The 24,360-nt window shown below is 43.6% G+C and overlaps 1 protein-coding gene across 1 annotated transcript in view; it reads left to right on the plus strand.

The window, feature by feature from the left end:
- The first annotated feature begins 505 nt into the window (after window positions 1–505).
- Window positions 506–24,360, plus strand: part of LOC103176312 (FH1/FH2 domain-containing protein 3) — a 353,167-nt gene continuing 329,312 nt past the window's right edge. The window contains 1 exon segment of the mRNA XM_042332021.1: window positions 506–706. Coding sequence (XP_042187955.1) covers window positions 542–706 — 165 coding nt within the window. The 5' untranslated portion in view covers window positions 506–541.

Genomic DNA, 24,360 nt, shown 5'->3' on the forward strand with positions numbered 1-24,360 from the left:
GGGACTTCCTGAACAAAACCAGACAGCAGCAGTTCTTTTTTCTCTCTCTCTCTCTCTCTCTCTCATCTATCTTTTTTATTATTATTATTATTATTAACGCACATCCCGCAGCAGCAGCAGAGGCAGAGTCAGCAACAGCAGCAACAGCAGCAGCCGCAGGACTTCCCGCAGCAAACCCGCACAGCACCTTTTTGGTGCTGCCGAATGCGGTCCCTCGTTTCTTTCGGGATCAGAGAGGAAGGAGGAGGAGGAGGAGGTGGTGGAGGAGGAGGTGGTGGGGGGTGAATAGTCTGGAAGCTCTCAGGCTCCGGATCGGATGAATGTTAAACCCCTCTCTCTCCCTCTCTCCCTCTCTGTGTGTCTTGGAATCGCCGAGGAAGCGACGCAACGACAACGAGAGACTTTATTCGGGTCCAAATCCTTTGGATGCGCAGCGACTGCAACCTGCTGCAAGTTTCTGCAGCTGCTCCCCTCTCTCTCTGTGTGCATTCCCCCCCTCCCCCCCCTTTTTTTTCCCCCCTGTTTTGCATGGCTGTAGACCATGGCCACTTTCGTCTGCAGGGTTCAGTTCTTAGACGACACCGATCCGTTCAACAGCACCAACTTCCCCGAACCCACCCGACCCCCCGTCTACACTTTCCGAGAGGACATCCCTCTGATCAATCAGATCGCCGGGGTCCACCGGCTGCTCAGAGCTCCCCACAAGGTAAGGGGTGAGGGGATGGGGGGGAGAGGGGGGAGGGGAGGGGAGAGGGGAGGGGGGAAAATAATCTGGACAGTGGTCTGCAAAGGGAAACAAGTGGTCTTGGGGGTGTGGGGGGGGGTTGGGGAGTGGGTGCAAACGAATCACTTTCCTGAAGTATTGTACAACAAGTCCCATTATTTGTTGCACAGTGCAATCGATATGAATTGATCCACACCTGACTTTTATTATACAGTTGCACACACGCGTGGTATTAAATGGATATGTTGTGTGTGTGTGTGTGTGTGTGCATGTTGCATATATTGTGTGTGTGTGGGGTGTGTGTGTGTGTGTGTGTGTATATATATGTTGTAAATGAATAGAAAATGGGTAACTCTTTTGGTGCTGAATTGATCTTAAAATGAATGCAATCTGTGTTTGTCTGCAGTAACTCTTTGGGCACCGCAATAGCTGCAGTGAGTGAGTGAGTGAGTGTGTGTGAGTGTGTGTGTGTGAGTGAGTGTGAGTGTGTGTGTGTGTGAGTGAGTGAGTGAGTGTGTGTGTGAGTGAGTGAGTGAGTGTGTATGTGCCGGAGTGAGACTGACTGCAAAGAATGCTGCTCTACACATGTTTGCACACTTTGGGAGCTGTCAAAGATGTGGATGGCTCTCCCCACCCCCCTCCCTCCTTCTCTCTCTCCCTCCCTCCCTCTCTCCTTCTTTCTCTCCCCCCTCCCTCCCTCTCTCTCTCCCTCCCTCCCTCTCTCCTTCTCTCTCTCCCCCCTCCTTCCTTCTCTCTCTCCCTCCTCTCTCTCCCTCCCCCCCTTTCTCCTTCTCTCTCCCCCCTCTCCTTCTCTCTCCCCCCCTCCCTCCTTCTCTCTCTCCCCCCTCTCCTTCTCTCTCCCCCCTCCCTCCTTCTCTCTCTCCCCCTCCCTCCTTCTCTCTCTCCCCCCTCTCCTTCTCTCTCCCCCCTCCCTCCTTCTCTCTCTCCCCCTCTCTCCTTCTCTCTCTCCCTCCTTCTCTCTCTCCCCCCCTCTCCTTCTCTCTCCCCCCTCCCTCCTTCTCTCTCTCCCCCCTCTCCTTCTCTCTCTCCCCCCTCCCTCCTCTCTCTCCCTCCTTCTCTCTCACCCTCCCCCCTTTTTTCCTTCTCTCTCCCCCCTCTCCCCTTCTCTCTCCCCCCCTCCCTCCTTCTCTCTCTCCCCCTACCTCCTTCTCTCTCTCCCCCCTCCCTCCTTCTCTCTCTCCCCCTCCCTCATTCTCTCTCTCCCCCTCCCTGCCTCCCTCCTCTCTCTCTCCCCCCTCCCTCCTTCTCTCTCTCCCCCCCTCCCTCCCTCCTCTCTCACCCCCTCCCCCCTTCCCTCTCTCTCCCTCCCTCCCTCACTCCTCTCTCTCTTCCCCCCTCCCTCCCTCTCTCTCTCCCCCTCCCTCCTTCCTCTCTCTCCCTCCCTCCCTTCTCTCTCACCCTCCCTCCTCTCTCTCTCTCCCTCCCTCCCTGCCTCCCTCCTTCTCTCTCTCTCCTCCTTCTCTCCCTCCCCCCCTCTCTCCCCCCAGTTCTTTGCTGTGAGGTTGCAATCGAGAGGGAGGGGGAGAGAGAGTTTGTGGTAACGAGCATCTCACCAGGTTTTATATTTCTGGGAAGTGATCATTTGTGCTCTGACCCTTTTCTCTCTCTCTCTCTCTCTCCCTCTGTGAAGATTAAGAAGATCTTTTAAGTGGCGCCGTTAGCAATGCTTCTTAGGATCTGATTTAGCTCCAATAATCTCTCGTTTCCCATCTGTCGTTTGTTTTATGATCAGGGTTGGGGGGGAAACAACAAAATTCTTGTGCGTTTAACTCTCATTTCCTTGGAGATTGCTAAAAAAAAATTTCGCCCCCTTGATGATTTCCTTTCTCCTTTCTCACCTCCTGCACTTTTCCTTTGCCCTTTGTCTCTCTCGCGCTCTCTCTCTGTTTCGTTTTTTGTTGCTTGGACTCCTTCCCCTCTTCCCCCCCCCCACCACTCGGTGCCCTGTTAAGACTTTGAAGATGGATCAATCGGTTGCATCAACTTGTAAAAGCTGAAAGCTGGTTGCAAGCTATCCGCTAACTTGCGTAGCTTTCGTGTGTGAGGAGGGAATGAGATGACCTGAGGTTTGGGAAGATGATAAATGGAAAGGATGGTGGGGTGAGGAGGGTGTGTGTGTTTGCGTGTGGGGTGGGGGGTGGCGGGTGTGGGGGGGTTGGAAGGAAACCTCTTCTCCAGTGTTTCTCAGTGCCTGTTCTCTCCAATCAAACCTGTTGACACAGACTTAGCTCTGGGACGCGAATAGCACTGCTGTCTGTATAAATAGCCTTTTTGGTTCAAACACGGCAACTGCTTGCTCAACACTGCAACCTCTCGTCCACCAGCACCAGCCCCCCACAGCGATCCAGATGAGATGAGGGAGAAACGAGATCCCTTTCCTCGAATGGTTTTGCAGAGTGTTCCCACCGCGTTCCCTCCCACTATCATTTCTGTGGGTTTATTTTTTGGGGGGGGAGCTTTGTGAGCTCAAGGAATAGGGTTGTGTGTAAAAAAAAAGAGCTGATGGTTGATTTGGGGGGTGGGGGAGGGGGAGTGTTGTCAGGTAGATTGCAACGAGTGAGATGGTTTTTGGGTGCCTCCCCTCACCTCCATATAACCCCCTTCCCCATGCTGGGAATTCAGTTTCAGCAGCTGGGTGGGACCAGTTAAGCCGTTTAGCAGCAGAACATGTTTTCATCTGCAGGGCGCCTGTCCTGCTCTGTAAGTCTGTGTCTCTCTCAATAATAATAATCCTTGCATTTGATATAGCGCTTTTCACGTCTTCTAGACGTCCCAAAGCGCTTCACAGAATATACTGCAAAGTGAAGTGAATCGACTGCATATCTGCTGAATGATGTGTGTGCATCTCTTTTTTATATATATAAAAGAATCAAAGCCCCCCCCGATGGTCCTTTATTGTCAATAAGAAGAGCCGGTGCTGGGAAAACACCACCTATGCGATGCGATTATCTGCTTTCACCTCTTATTTTTTGTTTCTAATTGCAAAAAAGTTTGCACTGCAAGTTTGCACCGCTGGAGCGCAAACATGCTTTGTTGGGCGATACTGGGACTGTCACAGCATAACGTCTGGACCAGGCTGCTGCATTTTGCCAAGTCCTGAGCCTAGAGGAAAGGTTGCTCAATAAGATGGCAACAGCCCATCAACTACGCGGATAGAGAACTGTGAGAGACCGAGGAGAAATGGATATGGTGGAAAACGATGACAATTGCTGCTATGTTTGTATGTGAGAAAGAGAGAGAGAGAGAAGGAAAGGACAGGCAAACATGCTCTTTGCACCACTAGAGATTCTTCTACTCCAGCTGTTTGGCATTTAATAGAGGCTGGAGTTGAGTTGAGTTTCTTTTATTCCATGTTAGATACACTTGTGATATTTAAGAGCTGCAAACTGCATCATTGGTTCAGTTTGTGACAATATATAAGATAATGTAATGCAGTATTGACCAGTTCTTCAGTTGCAAAACTGGATGTGTTCAGAGTGGAACTCTAAGTCTGTTACTGTTATTTACCAATAAATTACTGCTTTCCATGCAGTAATTCCAGCATTATTGCTTTGGATAAAAACATGCTGAAGGAATATTTTATTTAAATTGGAATTTAATTGGGAAGGCCCAGGTTTGATCCCTGGTTTCTATTGTGTTATTTATCTGAACTTAAGAGCAATAGAACAAGTCACTATTAGAGCTAATACCAGTGTCACTGGCTGTTGCTTCACACATGTGCAGCAGCTTTTGAGCAGCAGTAGTGGTGCACAATGTTCTGGTATAAGAATGAAGCAGTGCTCAATATTTCTGCTAGGAGTTGCTCTCCCACAGAGTGAGCACCATATTGTGAAAGAGTTATCATGCTGCTGCCCAAGGAAAGAAGACAAATATTTGACTCATTGGTGTTTGTGTGTGTGTCTGCGTAGCAAACATGAGTAGCAACTCGCGCTCATTCCACCTCACGGAACCAAAGCAGGACCTCAGTGTCTGTTCAATTCCTAACTTCTTTCAAGCCCCACACTGGGCTCTTACTTGCTCAGCTTTCTCTCCTGGCTACTAGTACCAAATACCAACTAGGCAGATACCTTAAATAGAGTCAACTACAGGGTTATGGGGAAAAGGCAGGTAAATGGATCTGAAAGGATTGTTCTCGAGGGAGCTGTTACAGACACGATGGGCCAAATGGCCTTCTTCCGTGTCGTGCATTTCTATGTCCTAAGACCCTTGCCTGTGGCTTCTAGGCTTGGTTATTCCAATACCCTGCTTGCCTGAACTCTGTTGTTGAGTAATGGGTCCTTCAAACTGTAATCTCTACACCTTTGGCTTTAGTTACCTCTAAATTCCTTTCACTTGTTGCTCAGTCCCATTGTGTTTCAAAGCACTACTTTACTTAAATGGTGCTGGCTGAATGGAAGTTTTACTTAGTGTTGGTAGCACAACTATAGTATTGTGATTAACTTGCACTAGTGAGAATCTCTCTGGATATACTACCCATTCCCTCCTCCTTTCCATATGGTTGAATTTGGGGTTGTTATCAGGAAGACCCAATGAGTGAGATGTGTTTTGCAAGCAGATTCTCCTATCTACTTCTGTTTCCTTTTACCCGAACAACTATGATCAGGATTCACACATGAAGAGTGAATACTAAGATGCGGTACCACAAGGTTAATGGCTCCTGTGGAATATTGTCCCTGGTCGAGTACTAACCTCCAAGAGAGTAAGAGGAAAGGGGGAAACAAGTATCTGTTCTCTGAAAAATGAATCGATATAATAATCAAAAAATTCTTGCATTTTTGTTTTAACACCTTATCATGTCATCCAAAAGTCTCACAACACTTGCTTTGCAGGATTTACAGTAAAGTGACTTTGTGTTTGTAGCCAATATGGTTTGATTCCCTCTTTGAATATAACAGCAACATCATATTGGCCTCAATGTGCATTGGTCCTGGCCTGACTGTTTGTACACAGCTTAAACACTTAATGGAGATTTTAATCACTGATTCGTAACAAAAACCACAACTCGTTAAATACTATTTCAATGTTTGTACAGCTTCAAGCAGTACTGAGCATACTTACAAGTATACTAATAGTGTAGCTTACAGCACAAGGAAAAAAACCTTCTCAACACACAGTTTTGCTCGGGTGGTAGTTACTATTACGTCTCGGTTGAATGGTCATGGGTTCAGTCCCGTATCAGGACTCCAGCTCATTCAGTATTCTGAGACTGCAGTACAGATCCCATCTGCTTATTCAGGCAAAAGATGTTGAAGATCCCATGACACTATTAAAGAGAAGGGAATATCTCCCAGTGTTCTTAGCCAATAATCCTTTATATAAATTCACCTCATTGTTGGTTCTGAGACTTTGCTGGCGCAAATGACTGACATGTTTGCCTACAAATGCTAGTCGCTGCGCTTGACAGTAATTATGTGCGAAGTGTTTTGAGACATTTCAACATAGGTGCTATAAAAATGCAAAACATAGACTTTCCTTCCTCCCTCCCTCTGACCTACATCTGCACTGCTTAATGGCGAAGTGTTTGAGTGAGTAGCCACATGTTACATCATCTCTAGCCACAGATTAATTGGTTTCTAGATGAAATTACAAGCAACATCCTCCCTGGAGAATTCAATGGTTCATTCTCTTAATTGTCCTCAATTAACCCTTCCTTTAGCTTGGCTGACTCAAGAGCATTTAAGGTCTCTGTTGTTTTAACCTGCTTAAAGCTATAGCAAATGTAACCTGGCAGAACCAGGTGCACTCTGTTTGTGGGATATTCTCAATTTTGAATGAGGACAATTCTGCACTACATGATTGGCACAGGACAGATCCATAGACTCAGGAATAATGGTGTCTTAACAACTAGATTAATACATGTTGGCAGTAAGAATGCTATTAGAAATGTTTAGTTTTAAATAAAACATTTTTAAATGTTTTCAATCAGAGTTATGAATATTGTTAATAAGGTCTCGTTGCTGTCTCCTACTCCATCAGGTCTCAATGGAGCCAAGCAGATGTGAATTTAAAACATTTTAAAATAAAATGCTATTTTGTTTTGCCTCTGGGAGCTTGATTGGAATTCATTGCAGACAGATGGGATGAAAGTCTTGTCCTTTCTGGCTGTAAGAGGGCCTGTGTGAAAATGTGTGTGTGGGCTTATAGCAGAAACTACAGATGACAATTGTCAAAATATTTCACATGCTTTACTGTAAAGTGTAGTGACTATAAACTTGGAGGCAGCCAGTTTGTGCACAGCAGTGTCCCACAAACAGATATATAGTGAATGACCACTTTCATTTGGGGGATTGTTAGCCAGGATATTAGGAGAAATTTCCTTAACCTCATAAATACTGCCATTGGATTGCTATCTGAACAGGCAGACTACCTGAGTTTAACTTCTTATTCGACAGACAGCACCTTCAGTAATACAGCATTCCCCAGCAATGCACAGGAGTGTCAGCCTAAACTGTGAACTCCAAGTTTCAATATGGTGCTTGAGTCTACAACTTTCTGGTGCAAATTAAACCAGCCTGACAGCCTTAATATCATACTAAATTTCAAAGAAAGAGGCCACAGAGTGGCTGACGGAAAATGGAAGGCTCCCACTCGTGTTATACTGGGTTCTCCTCTGAGGTTGGGATAAAGGCACCTTGTTGTGGCAGAATGGTTTTACAACCATTGAACAATAGGTTGATATGACAACCAGCGTTGACCGAAAGGCAATTTGATGATACTTTCCGTTAAGGTGCAATCCATACTGCATTTTATACTGCAAATACAACAACAACAAGATTTCATTTATAGAGCGCCTTTCAACTGTAATGTGAGTCCGGTCGAAATCAATTAAAGTCAATCCATTCATTAAAATGACTTGATGCTGTAACGGGAAGATGTCAAATTGAGTATTCTGGAAGGATGAAATCAAATGGGTTGAAGGGCCTTCTTCATCCTGATATGTCTTGCGATCTTAAATCATGCAGAGAGATGTTTCATCCTATAAGTAAATGGTGGATTCAAAACCCATCCAAAAGGTGAGAAGACAGTGTACTATCCACTGTGACTCAGTTTTGATTGCAGCTTGATTTTTCCCTTCCCATTGTGGCAGTGAAGCCAATTACAGAGACCCTCACACTACAGGATTGGGTAACTCAACACAGATCAGGAATTGAACTCGAGTCTGTACTGGTTTGTATGGCTCAACTACTCAATGTGAGATTCCACTAAGATATCTGGGGAGCTCAGAATGTGCCTTTTCAATGTTAGATACAACAACAACAACAACAAGATCCCATTTATTGAGCGCCTTTCACGTCGGGAGGACGTCCCAAGGCGCTGTACAGTTGGGTCAGGACCCGAGCAGGGGGGAAATGGTCAGGGTGAGGGGAGGGAAGGGAGGGAGCGAGGAGGGGGTAGAGAGTCGAGAGGGGAGCTGAAGGCACGGTCAAAGAGAAAGGTCTTGAGACCGGCCTTGAAGGAGGAAAGGGAGGAGGCGGCGAAGGCACTGGGGGATAGAGTTCCAGAGCCTAGGGGCTGAGAGGCTGAAGGCCCGGCCGCCGAGAGTAGGGCGGTTGGGGCGGGGGATGTGGAGCAGACCGGAGCCAGAGGAACGGAGGGTACGGGCAGGTAGGTAGGGGGATAGTAGGTTGGAGAGGTAGGAGGGAGCGAGGCCGTGAATGGCCTTGTAGGTGAGGATGAGGATCTTGAATTCGATCCTCTGGGGGATGGGGAGCCAGTGGAGGCGAGCGAGGGTGGGAGTGATGTGGTCCCGAAGCCTGGTGCGGGACAGTACACGAGCTGCAGAGTTCTGAATGACCTGCAGCTTGTGGAGGGAGGTGCCGGGAAGGCCGGCGAGGAGAGAGTTCCCATAGTCCAGCCTTGAGGTGATAAAGGCGTGGACCAGAGTTTCAGCAGCGTGAGGGGTGAGGTACCTGAGGTACAACATGGTACCTGAGCTCTTTCACATTGGGAGGACATCTTTAAGCGCTTCAAAGGATACAATGTAAAGTGCAGTGACTTTTTTTTATAGGCAACTATAGCAGTTTTCTGGGAGATTGTTGCCCAAGACATTGGGAGAAAATCCCTTCTCTTTTTAAATAGTGCCATGGGTTCTTTGACATCCACCTGAACCAGCAGACGGGACCTCAGTTTAATGTCCCATCCGAAGAATGGCACGTCAGACAATGCAGCATATCCCCAGCACTGCATTGAAGTGTCAGCCGAGACGACACGAGTTCAAAGATAGGCATGGGCTTGAAATCAAACCTTCTGACTCAAAAGTGAGTGTGCTACCAACTAAGCAAGATTTCTTTTGTATGAGGAGAGATTCAGTCAGATTGTCTGTGTTATCCAGTAAAGGACTTTTTGCTCACTGTACCATTAAGCACTTGTTAGAGAATACACTGCGCTCACCACATGGAGTTCCCATTGATTAACTAGAGCAATAGTTAAAAAGCAACAGGAAATGCTGCAATCCAGTTAATGCTGTTATCCTACTTTACACTGCACTCAGGAGTCAATGTGTATGGGGACTGGGAGGGAGAAACAGGATACAAGTTAAACCAGCAATTCATTGACATGTACTAGATTCTTTAAAATAATACATCTATATTTTATGTGATTTTCTGACAATCTGCTGCATGATTTCCAGTAACATTCCTCACCTCTTATCTGGATACTTGGCACATTCAATTCCACACTACCATTTGCTAATCATTTCCTTAAATGCTTGTGAAATGCATTTTCTTCTGGCATTGAGCACTGGGATTAAAAACAGTCAGTGATTGTTATATTCCATTCCAAGAATGCTGTAATTGACTGTTATGTAGGATCTACTGCAGGAAAAGTTGTGGTTTGTGGTGTCCTCTCACCACACTATGTAAACAGTTATATAAATTCAAAACCTGCCATCCCAGCTTCAGAATGCCTGTTTGCAGCTTTAGCTCTGGAGGGCATTTAATAGGTGAAATTGTGCTGATTAATTGGCTAGTTATCAGCAAGTGCTTTACCATCATATTGCCTCGATGAATGGAATTTCTTTCTTATTCCTACCCATTACCAGGATTATTGCTCATTGCCTCAATCAGTGGAATTTCTCTCTTATTTCTACCATTCTCATTCTCGTTTGATTCAGATGCAGTGTATGGAGAAAACCAGTGCACTGTGCAGCTGGAGCACTCCAATGTGCATGAGTGGATGGGGAAGGAGAGACCAGCAAACTGCACTGTTTCTGGGGCAGCACAGCTTTACAGCAATTCTTGTATTTCTGCTCAAAAGATGCTGCTCCTTAAAATCACGTAAAATCTGGGTAACAAATATACAGCGTCTATGCAGGACAATAATAACAAATTGCATTTATATAGTGCCTTTCATGTTCGGAGGATATCCTAAGAAGTGAGATAGCACAGTGCAATGGGGACAATAATCTTCAGTGGTGGAATTTGAATGGATAGAGCTTGAACAGACTATGTGTAAGAGGCCTGCTATTGCATTCATGAATTTAAAAAAAACTTAGCAATAAGAAAGCTAAATTTAGAAATAAAAACTGAACTTAACTTTCCACCTTGAGCTTCTTCCGAAAGTGCCCAAAGAAACACATTCAGCTCTGTGCTGCCAAAACTGCGTCCTAAACAGCAAGGAATGCTGGTCTGGAGATACTGAGTTCAAAGCTAATTTAGCTTTGTTTCACTGAATTGGTTAACTACTTTGCCCTCTTATATCATTTTAATCATGACTGGAGGCAATGTTTGGCGTGAACTCTGTCCCCTGGAAGATGCTGTACGCTCGCTGCCTTTGGAGCAGCTGTGACAAGTTTTTGTTTTGGTCAGCCGGGTGTCTGACAATGCGGAAACCCGGATCCATACTGAAGAGTATCCAAAACAAGCTGAGAATTCCTTGGATCCCACCTACACGTGGGAAGTGAAAGTGAGGCAAGGTTTGGTGGAGTTCACTGAGGATAAGTCTGGATAGGAGCTGCCCTTAAATCACACAAAGAGCAGTCTGACATTGTTCCCATGCCTTCCAAAAGCATACTGTAAAAGAAAAGATTCATTTTATTCATAGATCAGAGTGTATGGAGTACTGATCATCTCCAGTGAGGAGATTCTCTTTGTCCTCTAAACATCAATTATGAACAGCCCTTCAGGCAAGGAGATAAAAAGAAATCTCACCAAATGCATTGCTGGCTTATACACAAAACCTGATACTGAAATCAATGGAGTCATGATTAGAGCCTAGGAGAGCTGCAGAAACACATTGAAGAGAAGAATAGATTCTCGGAGTCTATGCATTTTTTTTTCTAATTCTTCTTCAGGACTTTGGTATGATTAACTCAGTCAAAGTCATTTTGTGCTGATATATAGGATAGGAAAGTATCTGGACTGATGGTGGCTCAGTGCCACAAGGAATTGTTCCTTGCTTTGCCAGCTAGGAATTCCTTTCTGCCCCAAAAAACAATGAAATACCTGAATGCATACCTCTGATAGACCAGACAGGTTATTACTGTCACATCAGTAAGATGGGCAGACCGGTCCCGCTGTGAGTGTTTGATGGATTGTACTGTTGGGAAAAGTCTGAGGCGGGATCTAAATCAAATCTTCAGAGCTGCGTTGGATGCACTGTAGTGGAATCCGCATGTCAGCTGCCTGTCTTTGTCATTGCTGTCCTGTCAGCAACTGTGTCATTACTTAATGAAGTTTTGCAAAGATGGAATTTCATCTTAGCAAATAAAAAAAAATTCTTACAATGCAGGTCTTTATTTTAACGTAGATCATGAATTTAATTTTGTTCCCTTGAACCAAAGTTGCACTTTAATTCTTCCTCTTCATTCCCAGCAACCACTGGCGAGATGAATATATTGCTCTGTCTGTGGATACTTCATGTGTGAACCTGTCAGAAGAACAGGTCTCACACCTAAGCCCAACCGTATCCTCAAGTAAAGTATACTCGAGGGCAAATTGTTTGTGTTACTCCAGGTTACTGCTGATCACAGCCAAGCTTGCCTTGCTCACCAGCAGGCCTTGGAAGGGCAGATCAGTCACTGGGGCAGACACCTGGCTAATGGGTAAAAAAAAGGTAAATTTAAGGTAGGTCACTGGATAGTGATCAAAAGTGGGAAAGTTGGCTGATTTATTTTCCCCTTTTCCCTAATCCAGTGTTGCTGAGGCTAATTCTATACGTAACCACCTACCCCAGGTAACAAAAGCAAATTTAGCAGAGACTGGGGATTGAATCCAGGACCTTCCTGGCCTGTGTGGTCTAAGTTCTATCAATGATTAGGGTCTTTACCAACTGAGCCATCAAGGGTGGCTTGAATCTACTGCTCCTGTTTGTGATGATCAGCCTTGCTCCTGGCAATCTGTTTCATTGAGGTGATGTGATTCTTCAGCCATCCAACCCAGTTCTCTAGTGAATAACTCAGGGACAACTACAGATACATTCTGTGACCTGGACACATTTTCATCACAGCCCAGCATAGGAACTGATCAGTAATACACAGATGTCCATTCATTCTCGGTTCAGATAGAGGCAGCCCGACTGTTTGCACAGAATTGCAAGATTGTCCATCAAGTGCGTAACGTTTCCTGTAACACCTTTTCCAGGCTCAGTGTACACTTTACAATATGACCTTATTACCCGTGGAAGAACCGTTGTGAGAATTTTGGTATTTTATTGGTTTGGTTGATGAATTGGAATTTTTCCACTGGACCACCATAGCTTTTCTTTCACATATGTGAAAACAAACACAGTCCCACTGAGCACGTGAAAATAACATTGAGTCTCGGGTCATGCGGCTGTGAAAGAACCACCAATTGTGTGTGATAAACTCTGTGTTGGACTCAAATTGCTCAGCAGGGTTGCAACAGCTGTTCTGGAGACTGGTTACCAATCTGAAACCGTCATGTTGCTTTCAGTGGCTGAGGAAAGAGCACTTGATGAAATTGAGGAAAGTTCATCTTTAATGAACGGAGAAACCTGCTGTGAGTGTGGAGTTTATTTAACTAGTTGGGAAATACAATGTAATTTACCTGTCCCTGGAGGGTTCCAGAGTTGCCGGTACTGCCCCACTCCAGTACTCCTGCATGTTCTGCATGTCTTGTGTGGCGTTAACCTGGTTTGGGATTTCTTTTCTGCTCCCTCAAAAAATCTCATGGGTTGCTGCCAAGCAATCAACAACAACAACATGACATATATACCGCCTTTCAAGTCGGAGGGACGTCCCATGGCGCTGGCCTGTTAAGGGTTTGCACCCAAGCTAGGGGTTAGAATCAAGAGGGGTGGAGGGTAGAGAGATTAAGAATTCATTAATTCTTGAATCACTTCCCATTCCTCCTGCGATTCAGCCTTGGCAAACTCCCAAAGTTCAATAGCCACATGCTCTTATACAAATGTCGTATTAACAATCTTTTGGATCTTGTCAGTCACTCCCCTACATGTCTCATGTGCTGTTCAGTTCCTCTTGCGGGTCTCTCTAAGGCCTACTTGCATATTATTTCTCAATAAAGCTGATTCATGAATGTCAGAATCATTACGTCTTCATTGCAACATAATAAACCTCTGTCACAACTCCCCCCACCACCACACACAGAACTAAAAACAAGAATAATAAGATTATCTCATAAAATTTTGACTAAATATTATTAGTTGTCCAGGGCACAGTTTCCCATGTACAGTTTGGATTTCCACTTAAATTTCAACTTTGACAGTCTTTCTTTCCATCAAGAAACTGACGAAAAAGGAGTGTAGGGCCTTCAATCAGTGTGAAGTGATGTAAAGCAATGCTCTAGTTGATAACCTCCTGTACATCTGCTGTCTTTTTAATTACTGAATCTGAAACCACATTCTTCAGAACATTCTTATGCAGATTGCAGAAGACAGTTCAGATCTACTGTCAGAATGACATTTGCAAAGCCTATGTTTCTTTGGAACAACCCCTTACTGTTGATAACATGAGACATTTGCAAATGGGATGAGGGAGGTGACAAAACACAGATAATTTATTTTATCTGGCAGACTTTATGTATCCAGATGCTGACCCTAACTCCTACGTAGGTGCATTTCCCAACTAGAGCATCTTGATCCTAATGTGTACCGAGAGATGGGCAAGCCAGAAATTTTCAGGGTCAAGCTGAGTCCTAGCTGAGCCAAACTCTGACTCCACTCTCCAAGCTAAAACTTGAGCAAAGCCAAAAAGCAAATCTGTGAGTTACTCTGTCCCCTTTTGTGTAAACTGAGAACTGTGGGATCAGATTTGCTAATGGCTGCCTGCCTTTTTAACACTTCCGTTCACATGAATAACAGAAAAATTGCACTGCTTTGCCTTAGGACATCAGAGTTCAAATACCCCTCTTTGACTGACATTCACACTTAGACTTTAGCTGAAAGAAGAGCTTGCAACACAAAGGGAGGATACATGGGCAGCAGAGGGGTCCTCATGCTCAAGCGGGCATTGTGCTAGTTAAACCAAGGTCTTTGATAGAGACTTTCATCAACTGGCCTCTTGACAGAGATATTCCTAAAGGAGGAGAAGAAATATGCATATAATTTACAAGCTTAGGTGAAACAAACTAATAGCAAACTAAGAGTTTTAGCAAATAGACACAATGTTCACCATTCATGGTAGCACATTGGCAAAAGGCTAAATATAGTACAACTCTACTGCCACTAGATTTAACAAGTGTGCTTTAATCCTACACCATTCACAATTTATAAAACAGAACAGTTCCTGCGTATTGATTAAAATAGAGTATTTAATAGTATTGACATAGGACATTTGATGCTTTGTATTATTTTATTGAGGTAAAGGTCCTTCTTAAGGTTCTCTTAACTATCTGTTTTTGCTATTTTCAACAACAACAACTTGCGCTTATATAGTGCCCTCCTTGGAGGGTAGTGTCTGAGAGTGCTTAACAGTGGCAGAGCCTGATTCTGAGCCGAGTTCTGGCTTGGGCATTTACTCCTGGTTATTATAGTTATTATGTTGGTCTACAATAGAACAGCAAAAAATGCAAGAAAAGTTCAGTGCAGGGTTCAGTTTGTCCACCACCTAATTTATTAATTGACTTGCAGTTTAATAGGAGAAAGATTTCTAGTCTTGATTCTATTCTGAGAGTCCCAATGAAGATGCTGTGCTAAACAGGAAGGTAACTATGGATAGCTGTCAACATTGATTGATGGACGGGTGGACGGTCAATTGTTTTGGGTGAGTGGACGTGTAGGTGGATGGATATGTCATGTTATATTCATTAACTCCTTTTCAAATTAAAAAAAGATGGATAATACCTCTTGAAGAATGGGAGAAACGTTATAAAGATCAGGATAACAACAACTTACATTTATATAACGTGCTTCACACAGGGTAGCGTCCTAGAGCACTTACAATCTGTCTGCAATAAGACATGTAGAAAAAGAAAATACTTCAAAACTCAATAGTGCATGTACTGGTGGATTGGATAACTGAGAAATGTAACTGGTTCAAGTTGAATAGTGTAGATTGAAAGCTGGATAGATATTTCAAAGTCCACCCAGTTACCTTCAGGGTCATAGTTTTTATGGTATGATTCCTCACCTTGCACAGGAGGTTCAGTGGCTTCAGTAAAATTGATAATGACTGGCCATTGGTTCATTGGAGAACTCTTTGGAGAACCTAGGCTTGATAGGTCAAATGGTTTTCTCTTTGTCTGTATTTTTGTGGAGTATCCCCAGAATAGATCTTCAACCCATTGGTTTATATTAGAGTCAGAACTCATGTCTTAAAGATGAAAGAAGAGTGTGCTGTCACCGAGCACCACAGCTGCCAAAGAGGCCAAACCAAGAGTAAGAGTCCAAAAGCATTGGTCATACATGTATAGATTTGTTTTTGCATTTTAGGAGAAATAACTGAGCAAGCTGCATAAATAAAAATCCTAATTGATACCATCAGCTCAGTAGCAGATTGTCTTTCAGACAGCCGTTAGACCAGCTTGTTATGGTTCTACTGGTGACTGAATTTTTCTGTTAAACACTGCCACGTTTCGTCCCCCAAATATACAGTCAATTCACTTTACAGTATATTCTGTGAAGTGCTTTGAGACGTCTCAAAGATGTGATAAGACGCTATATCAAATGCAAGGATTATTATAACAGATTCCGTTTAGAAGATAAGTGGGAATCAAAATGATAGCCATTCAATCAACAAACCATCTGCTAAGTGAAGCATAATCATGATACCTGGCAACCAAATTGGCTCTGTCTTAAATCGAACATCCTTTAATCCATTGTCTATTTGTCAGCATTTTTTTCTCTCTTTGTGGATCAAACTTCTCTGAGCAGTTTGAGTGTTGTCCCATGGATGATTTAAGATTTGGAAGAATATTTTGCTTGAAGTGTGGCCATTTCCTGTTAGTAAACTTGTTTTAACACAATGTTGGGGGACGAGTTGAAATGCGGTACACAATTTGATAATTATTCAAATCATCGGTTTGATTATTTTATCCCAAACCACATCCCCCAAATATTTAACATGAATCATTCATATTTATTCAATCCTGTCCAACAGATACATTTGCTCAATTACTTCATTGCTGTTTGTGAGACATTGCTGTGTGCAAATTGGCTGCTGCCCTCGCCTACAAAATGCACAGTTACTAAACTTTGCAGTATATTCTGTGAAGTGCTGTGAGAGATATCAATAATATTTCAAGGTGTCAGTGTATCAAATGCAAGGATTATTGTTAAATCTTTTCTGTCTCCCTTCCCATAGAAAAGTTCCCAAGTTCCTTAAATTAACTTTGGTGAAATTGGTGAACAAGGTGGATTAAACGCCAACATTCTCTTCATTGTTCCCAATTTGGAACAAAGTTATTCGGTGGTAAAATCTTGAGCTGCAGAATTCTTTTAATTTAAAACAAATCCGAAAAAGAAAAGATTATAAACGTTCCAATAGCTGCACATTCCTGATGCCCGTCTAGTGCAATGAAATTCCTCTTGATTATATCAAAGTGTATTAATTGGAGGCTTGTGCATAAAGTTATTTCAGGATCTTCAAAGAAAGTCATCGTGTTTATGGGGGTAAATATTGACTTTAATGAGATTCTGCTACAGTATTTGCGTGCGAATGACAGCTCAAAGTAATGTTTCAGCTCATTTTCTGAAGTTTATTGGGGCTTTATGAAACAAAAGATTAACATAGAGATTGCTCTGAAACACGTAGAGTGTCAGATGCAGTGCGTTACTTTGTGCATGTTGATGTGTATGTTATGAGAGAAGCATTTGCTTCAAGTTCTGCTCAGTGTTTCAAACTGTGTGCAGCTCCACTGTGGACAACGTGAACAGTAGATTTATTCGCCGTATGGGCAACGCCATTTTTGCTTTCTTTCTGCTTGCCTGCTGACTTAATTGTGGACAGGCTTCTCAATAAAACTGCCCCAGGGGGGGATACATTATCCACTGTACAAGGTTGCAAAATACTGTTGCAGAAAAGTACTTAAAATAATGTACCCCACCTGGGATCATTTTTACTGGGGAAGTCTGTCTGCAATTAAGTCGGCAGGGAAGCAGAAAGATACCTCCCAAACCGGGCAAATATGGGAAAAGCCCACATTTTTCAAGTGTTTGGGGATAGAGATGATTCTGGATGCTTATCCTGGACCTGTTTTGGAGTGAATTGCACTGGAATGCTGATATAACCTGGAGGAAATTTCAGGAGAGGTTTAATTTTGCCTCAATACAACAACTATTTGCATTTATGTAGCACCCTTGGACTTATGCATGAACATAGTTTGCTCCAGTTCTTGAAAACTGGCAGACCAAGGTGTATCCCAGGAACATTTGAGGGAAAATTTTATAAACGTTATTGAGATGGAGATAATCCGATCGGGAACAAATACACGAGTGAAGTGGGGTGGGGGAAGGGATGGGAAGTAAAAGGGAAACGTCTCCTGGAAAGGATATGGGCTTTATGAAAAGGTAACAATGAAGGCGGAAGGGAGAGTAAAAGACTCGACAATCAATGCAATCCATTGTAGGTAGTTGCCGGTAATTACAGTGCTCATCCACAGCCACGTTCTGTCAGACACAGCTTTCGACTGCAAGGACCCCAGGTGCTCAGAGAGCAGACATGGTTTACTGTTGCTTAGCAATGAGAGCTTCAGTTCTTTTATGAAAGGGGGTGGAGTTGTTTGAAATTCCTGGCCATGTTTGAGAGTTATCTGCCATGCTACGTTGCTTCTGCCAACCTGAATAATTAATTGTTAAAACTCAAACCTGGTCAGACAGCAGCAGTAGATGGAATTACTTGTGTTTAATACAAAAATCACAGACCACAAAATATTTTCGATATCATGTTCCACATGTTTGCCCTGTCACAAACGACATTCAAGTCTTGTGATTCTGTGCAAAGTTTATGTCTTTGTTGCACATGTTGTTTTCAAAAGGCTCTTTTAACAGCATAAACTGAGAGCTATTCCAGTGGAGCATTTCCTCAATGAAGAAATGCTACGGGCTGAATATGTATCTAATGATAGTGCCATGAAATCAAATGAGGTAGGCAACAACCTTATTTAATTTAATCACCACTTAATATCTAGTACCTAATGGTCTATCCTCCCTCCCCCCACTCCCCTCCCATTCTTGGTAACTGGGAGCAGGGATTCTTCCCACTCAAATCCGTTAACTCTACAAGCCAAAGCCCTCGCGAGTAGGGTGGTCCTAGCTAACTTTGCAAGCCAAAGCCCTCATGGGTAGGATGGTCCTAGCTAACTCTGCAAGCCAAAGCCTTCATGAGTAGGTCATTTTCAATCCACGACTGTTTGTGGGACATTGCTGTGCGCAATTGGCTGCCGCGTTCGCCCACAAATATACAATCAATTCACTTTACAGTGTGTTCTGTGAAGTGCTTTGGGACGTCCTCCCGACGTGAAAAGCGCTATATCAAATGCAAGGATTATTATTATTAGGGTGGTCCTAGCTAACTCTGCAAGCCAAAGCCCTCACGGGTAGGGTGGTCCTAGCTGGACGCTCATCAGATAGTGCTTTCAATGGCAAGCTATGTAGTTTTAGCTGGTTAAGCTCTAGCAGTACCCCAACATACATTCTGGGATCCAAAGACTTTGCTCTCGCTAACCTTTCCTAATACTCTCCGGAATTACAATTGAATTTCCCATTGAAAAGATGCAAAGTGCACGAGCGTTAGCAAGCCACATAATGGACCCCACTGGAGTTTCAATCAAAACATTTAATGAAGTGAAACAAGGCACGATATTGGATAGGAATGTGCAAGAACGGAAAAGACCACTGCGAAGCATCTGTTAAAAAAAGGCTTCAAAGATATTGGGGTATCATGTGGTACCTGCTGTTCTCAATGCTAGACTTACTCCAGGGATCTACAGGGGCAGATAAATGGCCCCAGGACTGCCGAAATAAGTCTTCTTTATTGGTCTGTAAAAATTACTGGATGAAACCTGAACTGTATTTTTTATCGAAGCTACCTAGTTTGAAACTTTCTCAGAATTTACTGAGTTCATGCTTAAGGCTGGTTCTAGCTTTGTTTCATAAACATGAATGATAGTCCAGGTGTGCCAACAAAAATGGATATTCTGTGCTTAACCAGCCATTAGAATGCTTACAAGTTTACCTTACGTTGTGTAGTTAATGTGCAACACTTGGTCAGGCCCACAGAAGTCTCACATCCCTGAGGCCCAGTTTGAATTTCAAACCAATCGGGGGGGAAATATGATTCTCCAGGCCTGAGCTGTGATTTCACTGCCCACGGGACAGATATTTGGCACCTTGAGTATGAAGATCGAAAATTCCAGTGGTACGTGCATAGGAAATATCGCAGAACCTAATAAGTAGGCTATTGTTCCATGCAATTTTGTTATTTTGGCAAGGTAAGGCTCCATTGTGTTTTCTAGACGTTTTCTGCCCTTTCCTAACTTGGGTCTCCTTGGGTCACATACTATACTGAATTGCAGTGGGGAGAATCACATGCTTATAGACCTCTGCTCTGAAACAAAGAGGCGGTGACGACTCTTGCGGTTCCTTGGATTTCCCCCTGTTACACGTCTGAGGTAGGTAACTGGCTGGCTGCTCTCACCAATCTTGACTTTCTGCATCATGATAGCACCCTGTGTTCTTTGTTGTGAGGTCTAAAACGCAAAGATTTCTGCACAGAATTCTTTTCTAATGACTCAGTCGCAAATGGCAACCTTGGGTAACCAGAAGTATAGCACATCAATGTCTGAAAACTCCACCCCAGAAGTTCCTGAAGTTAAAGTTTCTACAACAAATGTGAGGGTTAATGCATAATATACAGTGAACTCCTGATAACTCAACCCTGACTTAACTTGTCACTAACACTTAAGTCATCATGCTGTCAATATCCCGGCTGCATTTATTTTTGTATTTAGACGTATGCCTAACTTGCCACTCTGGAAAACTTGTCACTGAGCCTTTTTCCCTTTCAGCGATGTGTTATCAGGAGTTTATAGATTGGGTTGGAGCAGAGATCCCAAGGGTTGGGGTGCCAGTTATCCGAATATTTCCCCATTTGCACAATTCTGAGGCCTTATGAAGGAATCCACACGGAAATTAACGGAATTTAGACCCTTATAATTACCTGATGTGAAGACTTCATTTTAGAAATGTAGTAATAAACATCTGATGATGACTCAAAGGGGAAATGCATTGCGTGGTACAATACTGAGCCACATAGTTCAGGAATGTCTCAAGTTTGATCCCCTAGTTTTAAAACGTACTTGTGTACTTTTGTACAACCTCCATGGTTGCACACTATAACTCACCAAGCCAGTCAGGAACCTAAGTGTCTTGTTCGACCCTCAACTGTCTTTTCTTCCCCACATCCAAACCATGACCCGCTCTGCCTTCCCTCACCTCTGTAACATCACCCGACTCCGCCACTACCTCAGGCCGCTGAAACTCTTGTTCATGTCTTCATCACCTCCAGTCTCGACTATGCAAACTCCCTGCTTGTCGGCCTTCCCAACTCCTCCCTCCACAGGCTATAGATAATCCAGAACCCTGCAGCCCATGTCCTCTCCCGCACCAAACTCCGTGACCCCATCTTCCCCACTCTCTCCCGACTCCATTGGCTCCCTATCCTTCAGAGGATCCAGTTCAAGATCCTAGTCCTCACATACAAAGCCCTCCATGGCCTCGCCCCACCTTACCTCTGCGACCTCCTAACCCCCTACCAACCTGCCCGTTCCCTCCGCTCAGCCGGCTCCGGCCTGCTCCACGTCCCCCGACCCACTCGCCCACCATTGGCGGGAGAGCCTTCAGCCACTCTGCCCCCAACCTCTGGAATTCTATCCCCCAATCACTCTGCCTCGGCCCCTCCTTAGCCTTCTTCAAGTCCTGCCTCAAGACCCTCCTCTTCGACCATGCCATAGGCCACCCCCCTTCCCCTACCCTCCATTCTCCCCCAGACCCCAGCTCGGGTCTGAAATGCTGTACACTGTCCAGTGCCTTGGGACGTCCTCCCGACATGAAAACGTTATACAAATGTAATCTTGTTGTTGTTGTTGAAACAAGTACTCCAGGGAGTTCAACAAGTTGCTTTAGGCAGAATGTACAAAATGTTTACAAGGAGATATATTTAGCAACCTCCCCACACACACGTACATTCCCCTCAAATAATTACTTTCCTATACCTGTACATATGCAAATTTATAAGTCACAGTCAAAAAAGGAACAACTTTGCAAGTTAACACAAACACTGGTGGAGGCTTCACTATTACCCAGTTTTTACAGTGTTAACTACCTGATCAGCTAGTTTTATTCATTAAAAATCATATTGGAGTCAGGGCGGTGAGCAGCTCTCCATGCTGCCTATCATAACCTGCCTTCCATAATGGCTCTCATGAAAATTAACCCACACTTCCATCCCAGTGAAAATTGTGTTCATATCTGCATTTGACCTTGTTGTCAATATGCTTGCTTAAGAAACAGTTTGATGGTGTTTGAAGATGCCAGGATGTAATCCTGAAGGATGAGTTAAAATGTGCCAAAGGCCCATTTCCTTCTTTCTGATCATGCATCATTTTTCTAGAGTTATTGTTGCATTTCGTTGTTTTGCTTACAAATTTATTTCTCCTCTTCCCATATGCTTCAATTTTTCTTGCCATGGTTTCACCTTCACCTGGCCGTTTTCTTTTATTTTCCAGTCAGAAAAAACAACAGACTTCTATGGAAAGAGGATCTTTACCAGGAATGAAAGGACCCTACTTATTATACACTAGGCTCTGATGAAATATCTTTCAATAGATCATTGAAGGTCTTCAAAATTATGAGGGATTTTGATCAGAGTCAATAGGGAGAAATTAAATAATTGTTGGCTGAGTCATTGACCAGAGGGCATCAATTTAAGATTATTAGCAAATGGGGAGGTTAGGAGATATGGAATGTCACGCTGGAAGCGATGGTTGAAGCAGAAGCTGTATAAGCTTTCTGAACAGAACTAGATAAATATCCCAAAAGGGGTAAACTCCAGGGGTTTGGAGAAAGATCAGGTAAATGAGGCCGAAAGAATTAAAAATAATAATCATCCTTGAATTTACTATAGTACTTTATCACGGTATTGAGACAACTCAAAGTGCTTCACCGTATATAAAATGGATTGACTGTACATATTCTGGGTGAAACGCAGTAGCCAGTTGCGCGCTGCAATGTCCTACAAACAGCCATGGATTGAGTGACTCATTTTTTTGGGGGGGGATTGTTGGCCAGGTCACTGGGAGAAACTCTGTTCTCTTTTCAAATAGTGCTATGGGAGCTTTAACATCCATATAAACAGGCAGAAGGGACCTCGTTTTAACGACTCACCCGCAGGACGGCATCTCTGACAAGGCAACATACCCCAGCATTGCGTTGGATTGTCAGTTTAGATGATGTGAGTCAAGTCCAGATGTGGGGCTTGAACCCACAACCTTTTATTCAGAGGCGAGAGAGCTACCGCTGCCCCAGGCTGACACTCTTAAATTATTCTTACAAGAGCCGGCACAGACAAGGTGGGCCGAATGGCCTTTTTCTGTGCTGTAAATTTCTATGGTTCTAGGTCAGTGTGTCAGGACTCAGGAACCAGCACAGATTTTCTGGGATCATCCCAAATTAGTTACAGGATATTTGCTGAATTAGCTGATATCAGACAAGGCAGGGGCTGCAACAGCTGATGAAAATTCATGTATTTTGTTATCAGCTGAAAACTCAACATGTGTGGTATAAATAGAACATGTCACAACCGTTGGTGACGTACATCAATGTTGCCACACGTTGAGCTGCCAGATTAACCACTCATGACTATCACTCACGACTTATCTGCTCAGCATTACTTGTGAAGATAATTATTGTACTACGTGACTGACTAAAATCTTATCCCCAATTCTAAAACAGTTCAAACGGAAGCAGAGAACAAAAAAGGAAGAGCCTGAGGACATATTCTGGATTTTCTAACTATTAACTGAAATAAGTGCCTTTTTTAAATAAAACTATATATAAGAATTTTTCTTACCCTTCCAACGCCGCCGCCCCCAAAAAATCTGAATTGGATTTAAAAATAGCTCTTCAGCAAGCGTGACTTCAGGGAATGATTCAGCAGGTCTCAAGACCAAATAAGGGACCTAAAGTAAATTAAAGCACTTCACTCAACTCCCCCCAGCAAATTTATGCAGTCAGGGTATGAGCCACACAAAACAAAATGATGGCTTCAGGTTCAATTCCAGGTCTGTGCTGAGTTAGCTGATCTCACCTGGCCACAACCTGAAGGATTAAAGTTGGTCTTGGTGTTCGAAAGAAGGAGAAAAAATTCACCCGGGGTTCCTGATACTGGTTGCTATCCAGTTGACTCTGCTAGAGCTGGGTGAGGAGAAGATCATCTGCACTGCAATATCCCCAACACTTTCTCCCAACCCTATATTCCATTGATGTGATCAGTTGCCTGCTTTACAGCCAAGAGTTCCTACTCCTGGTCACTACTCAGTAAGCTCTGGAGGAAATTGTATTCATATAGGTACTGTGTGAGGACAAGATGGGGTTATCAGAGAGTTGATGTCCAACAGTACCCCTGTAAGAGTCAATACCAGTGGGTACTGTGAGGTGCTTGTGATATCCAGCATGGAAAGCCTAACCTGATTCTGATTCTCCCTCCATCCATTATTCAATTAAAATCTTTGTTAAAAAGGCTGGTATTCGGAATGGAAATGACATATTGCTCCAGTGAGAGAGAGGACTCTTGTGAGGTTGAGGTGAAACTACATTGCTGGGGCTTTTCAGAGGAAGATTGACTACTCGTATAACCTGACCTGGAAATCCTGATAATGAGCATGAATAGGCAACTAAGATACAGAATAAGTAATGTCCAGGTGAATTGCATTTGTGGGAGAATGGAATAAATGTTTGAATTGGAAAGAACATAAAAATAATAATAATAATCTTTGCATTTGATATTGCACCTTATCATGTCTTTGAGACGTCTCAAAGCGCTTCACAGAATATACTTTAAAGTGAATTGACTGTATATTTTGTGGGTGAAACGTGGCAGCCAATTGTGCACAGCAGAGTCCCACAAACAATCATGGATTGAGTGACCAATTTATTATTTTTTTGGAAGGAATTATTACCCCCAAAAAAGTGATCCGCCGATC

Source organism: Callorhinchus milii, unplaced genomic scaffold, assembly GCF_018977255.1.
Source record: "Callorhinchus milii isolate IMCB2004 unplaced genomic scaffold, IMCB_Cmil_1.0 Scaffold2, whole genome shotgun sequence".
Taxonomy (NCBI): Eukaryota; Metazoa; Chordata; class Chondrichthyes; order Chimaeriformes; family Callorhinchidae; genus Callorhinchus; species Callorhinchus milii.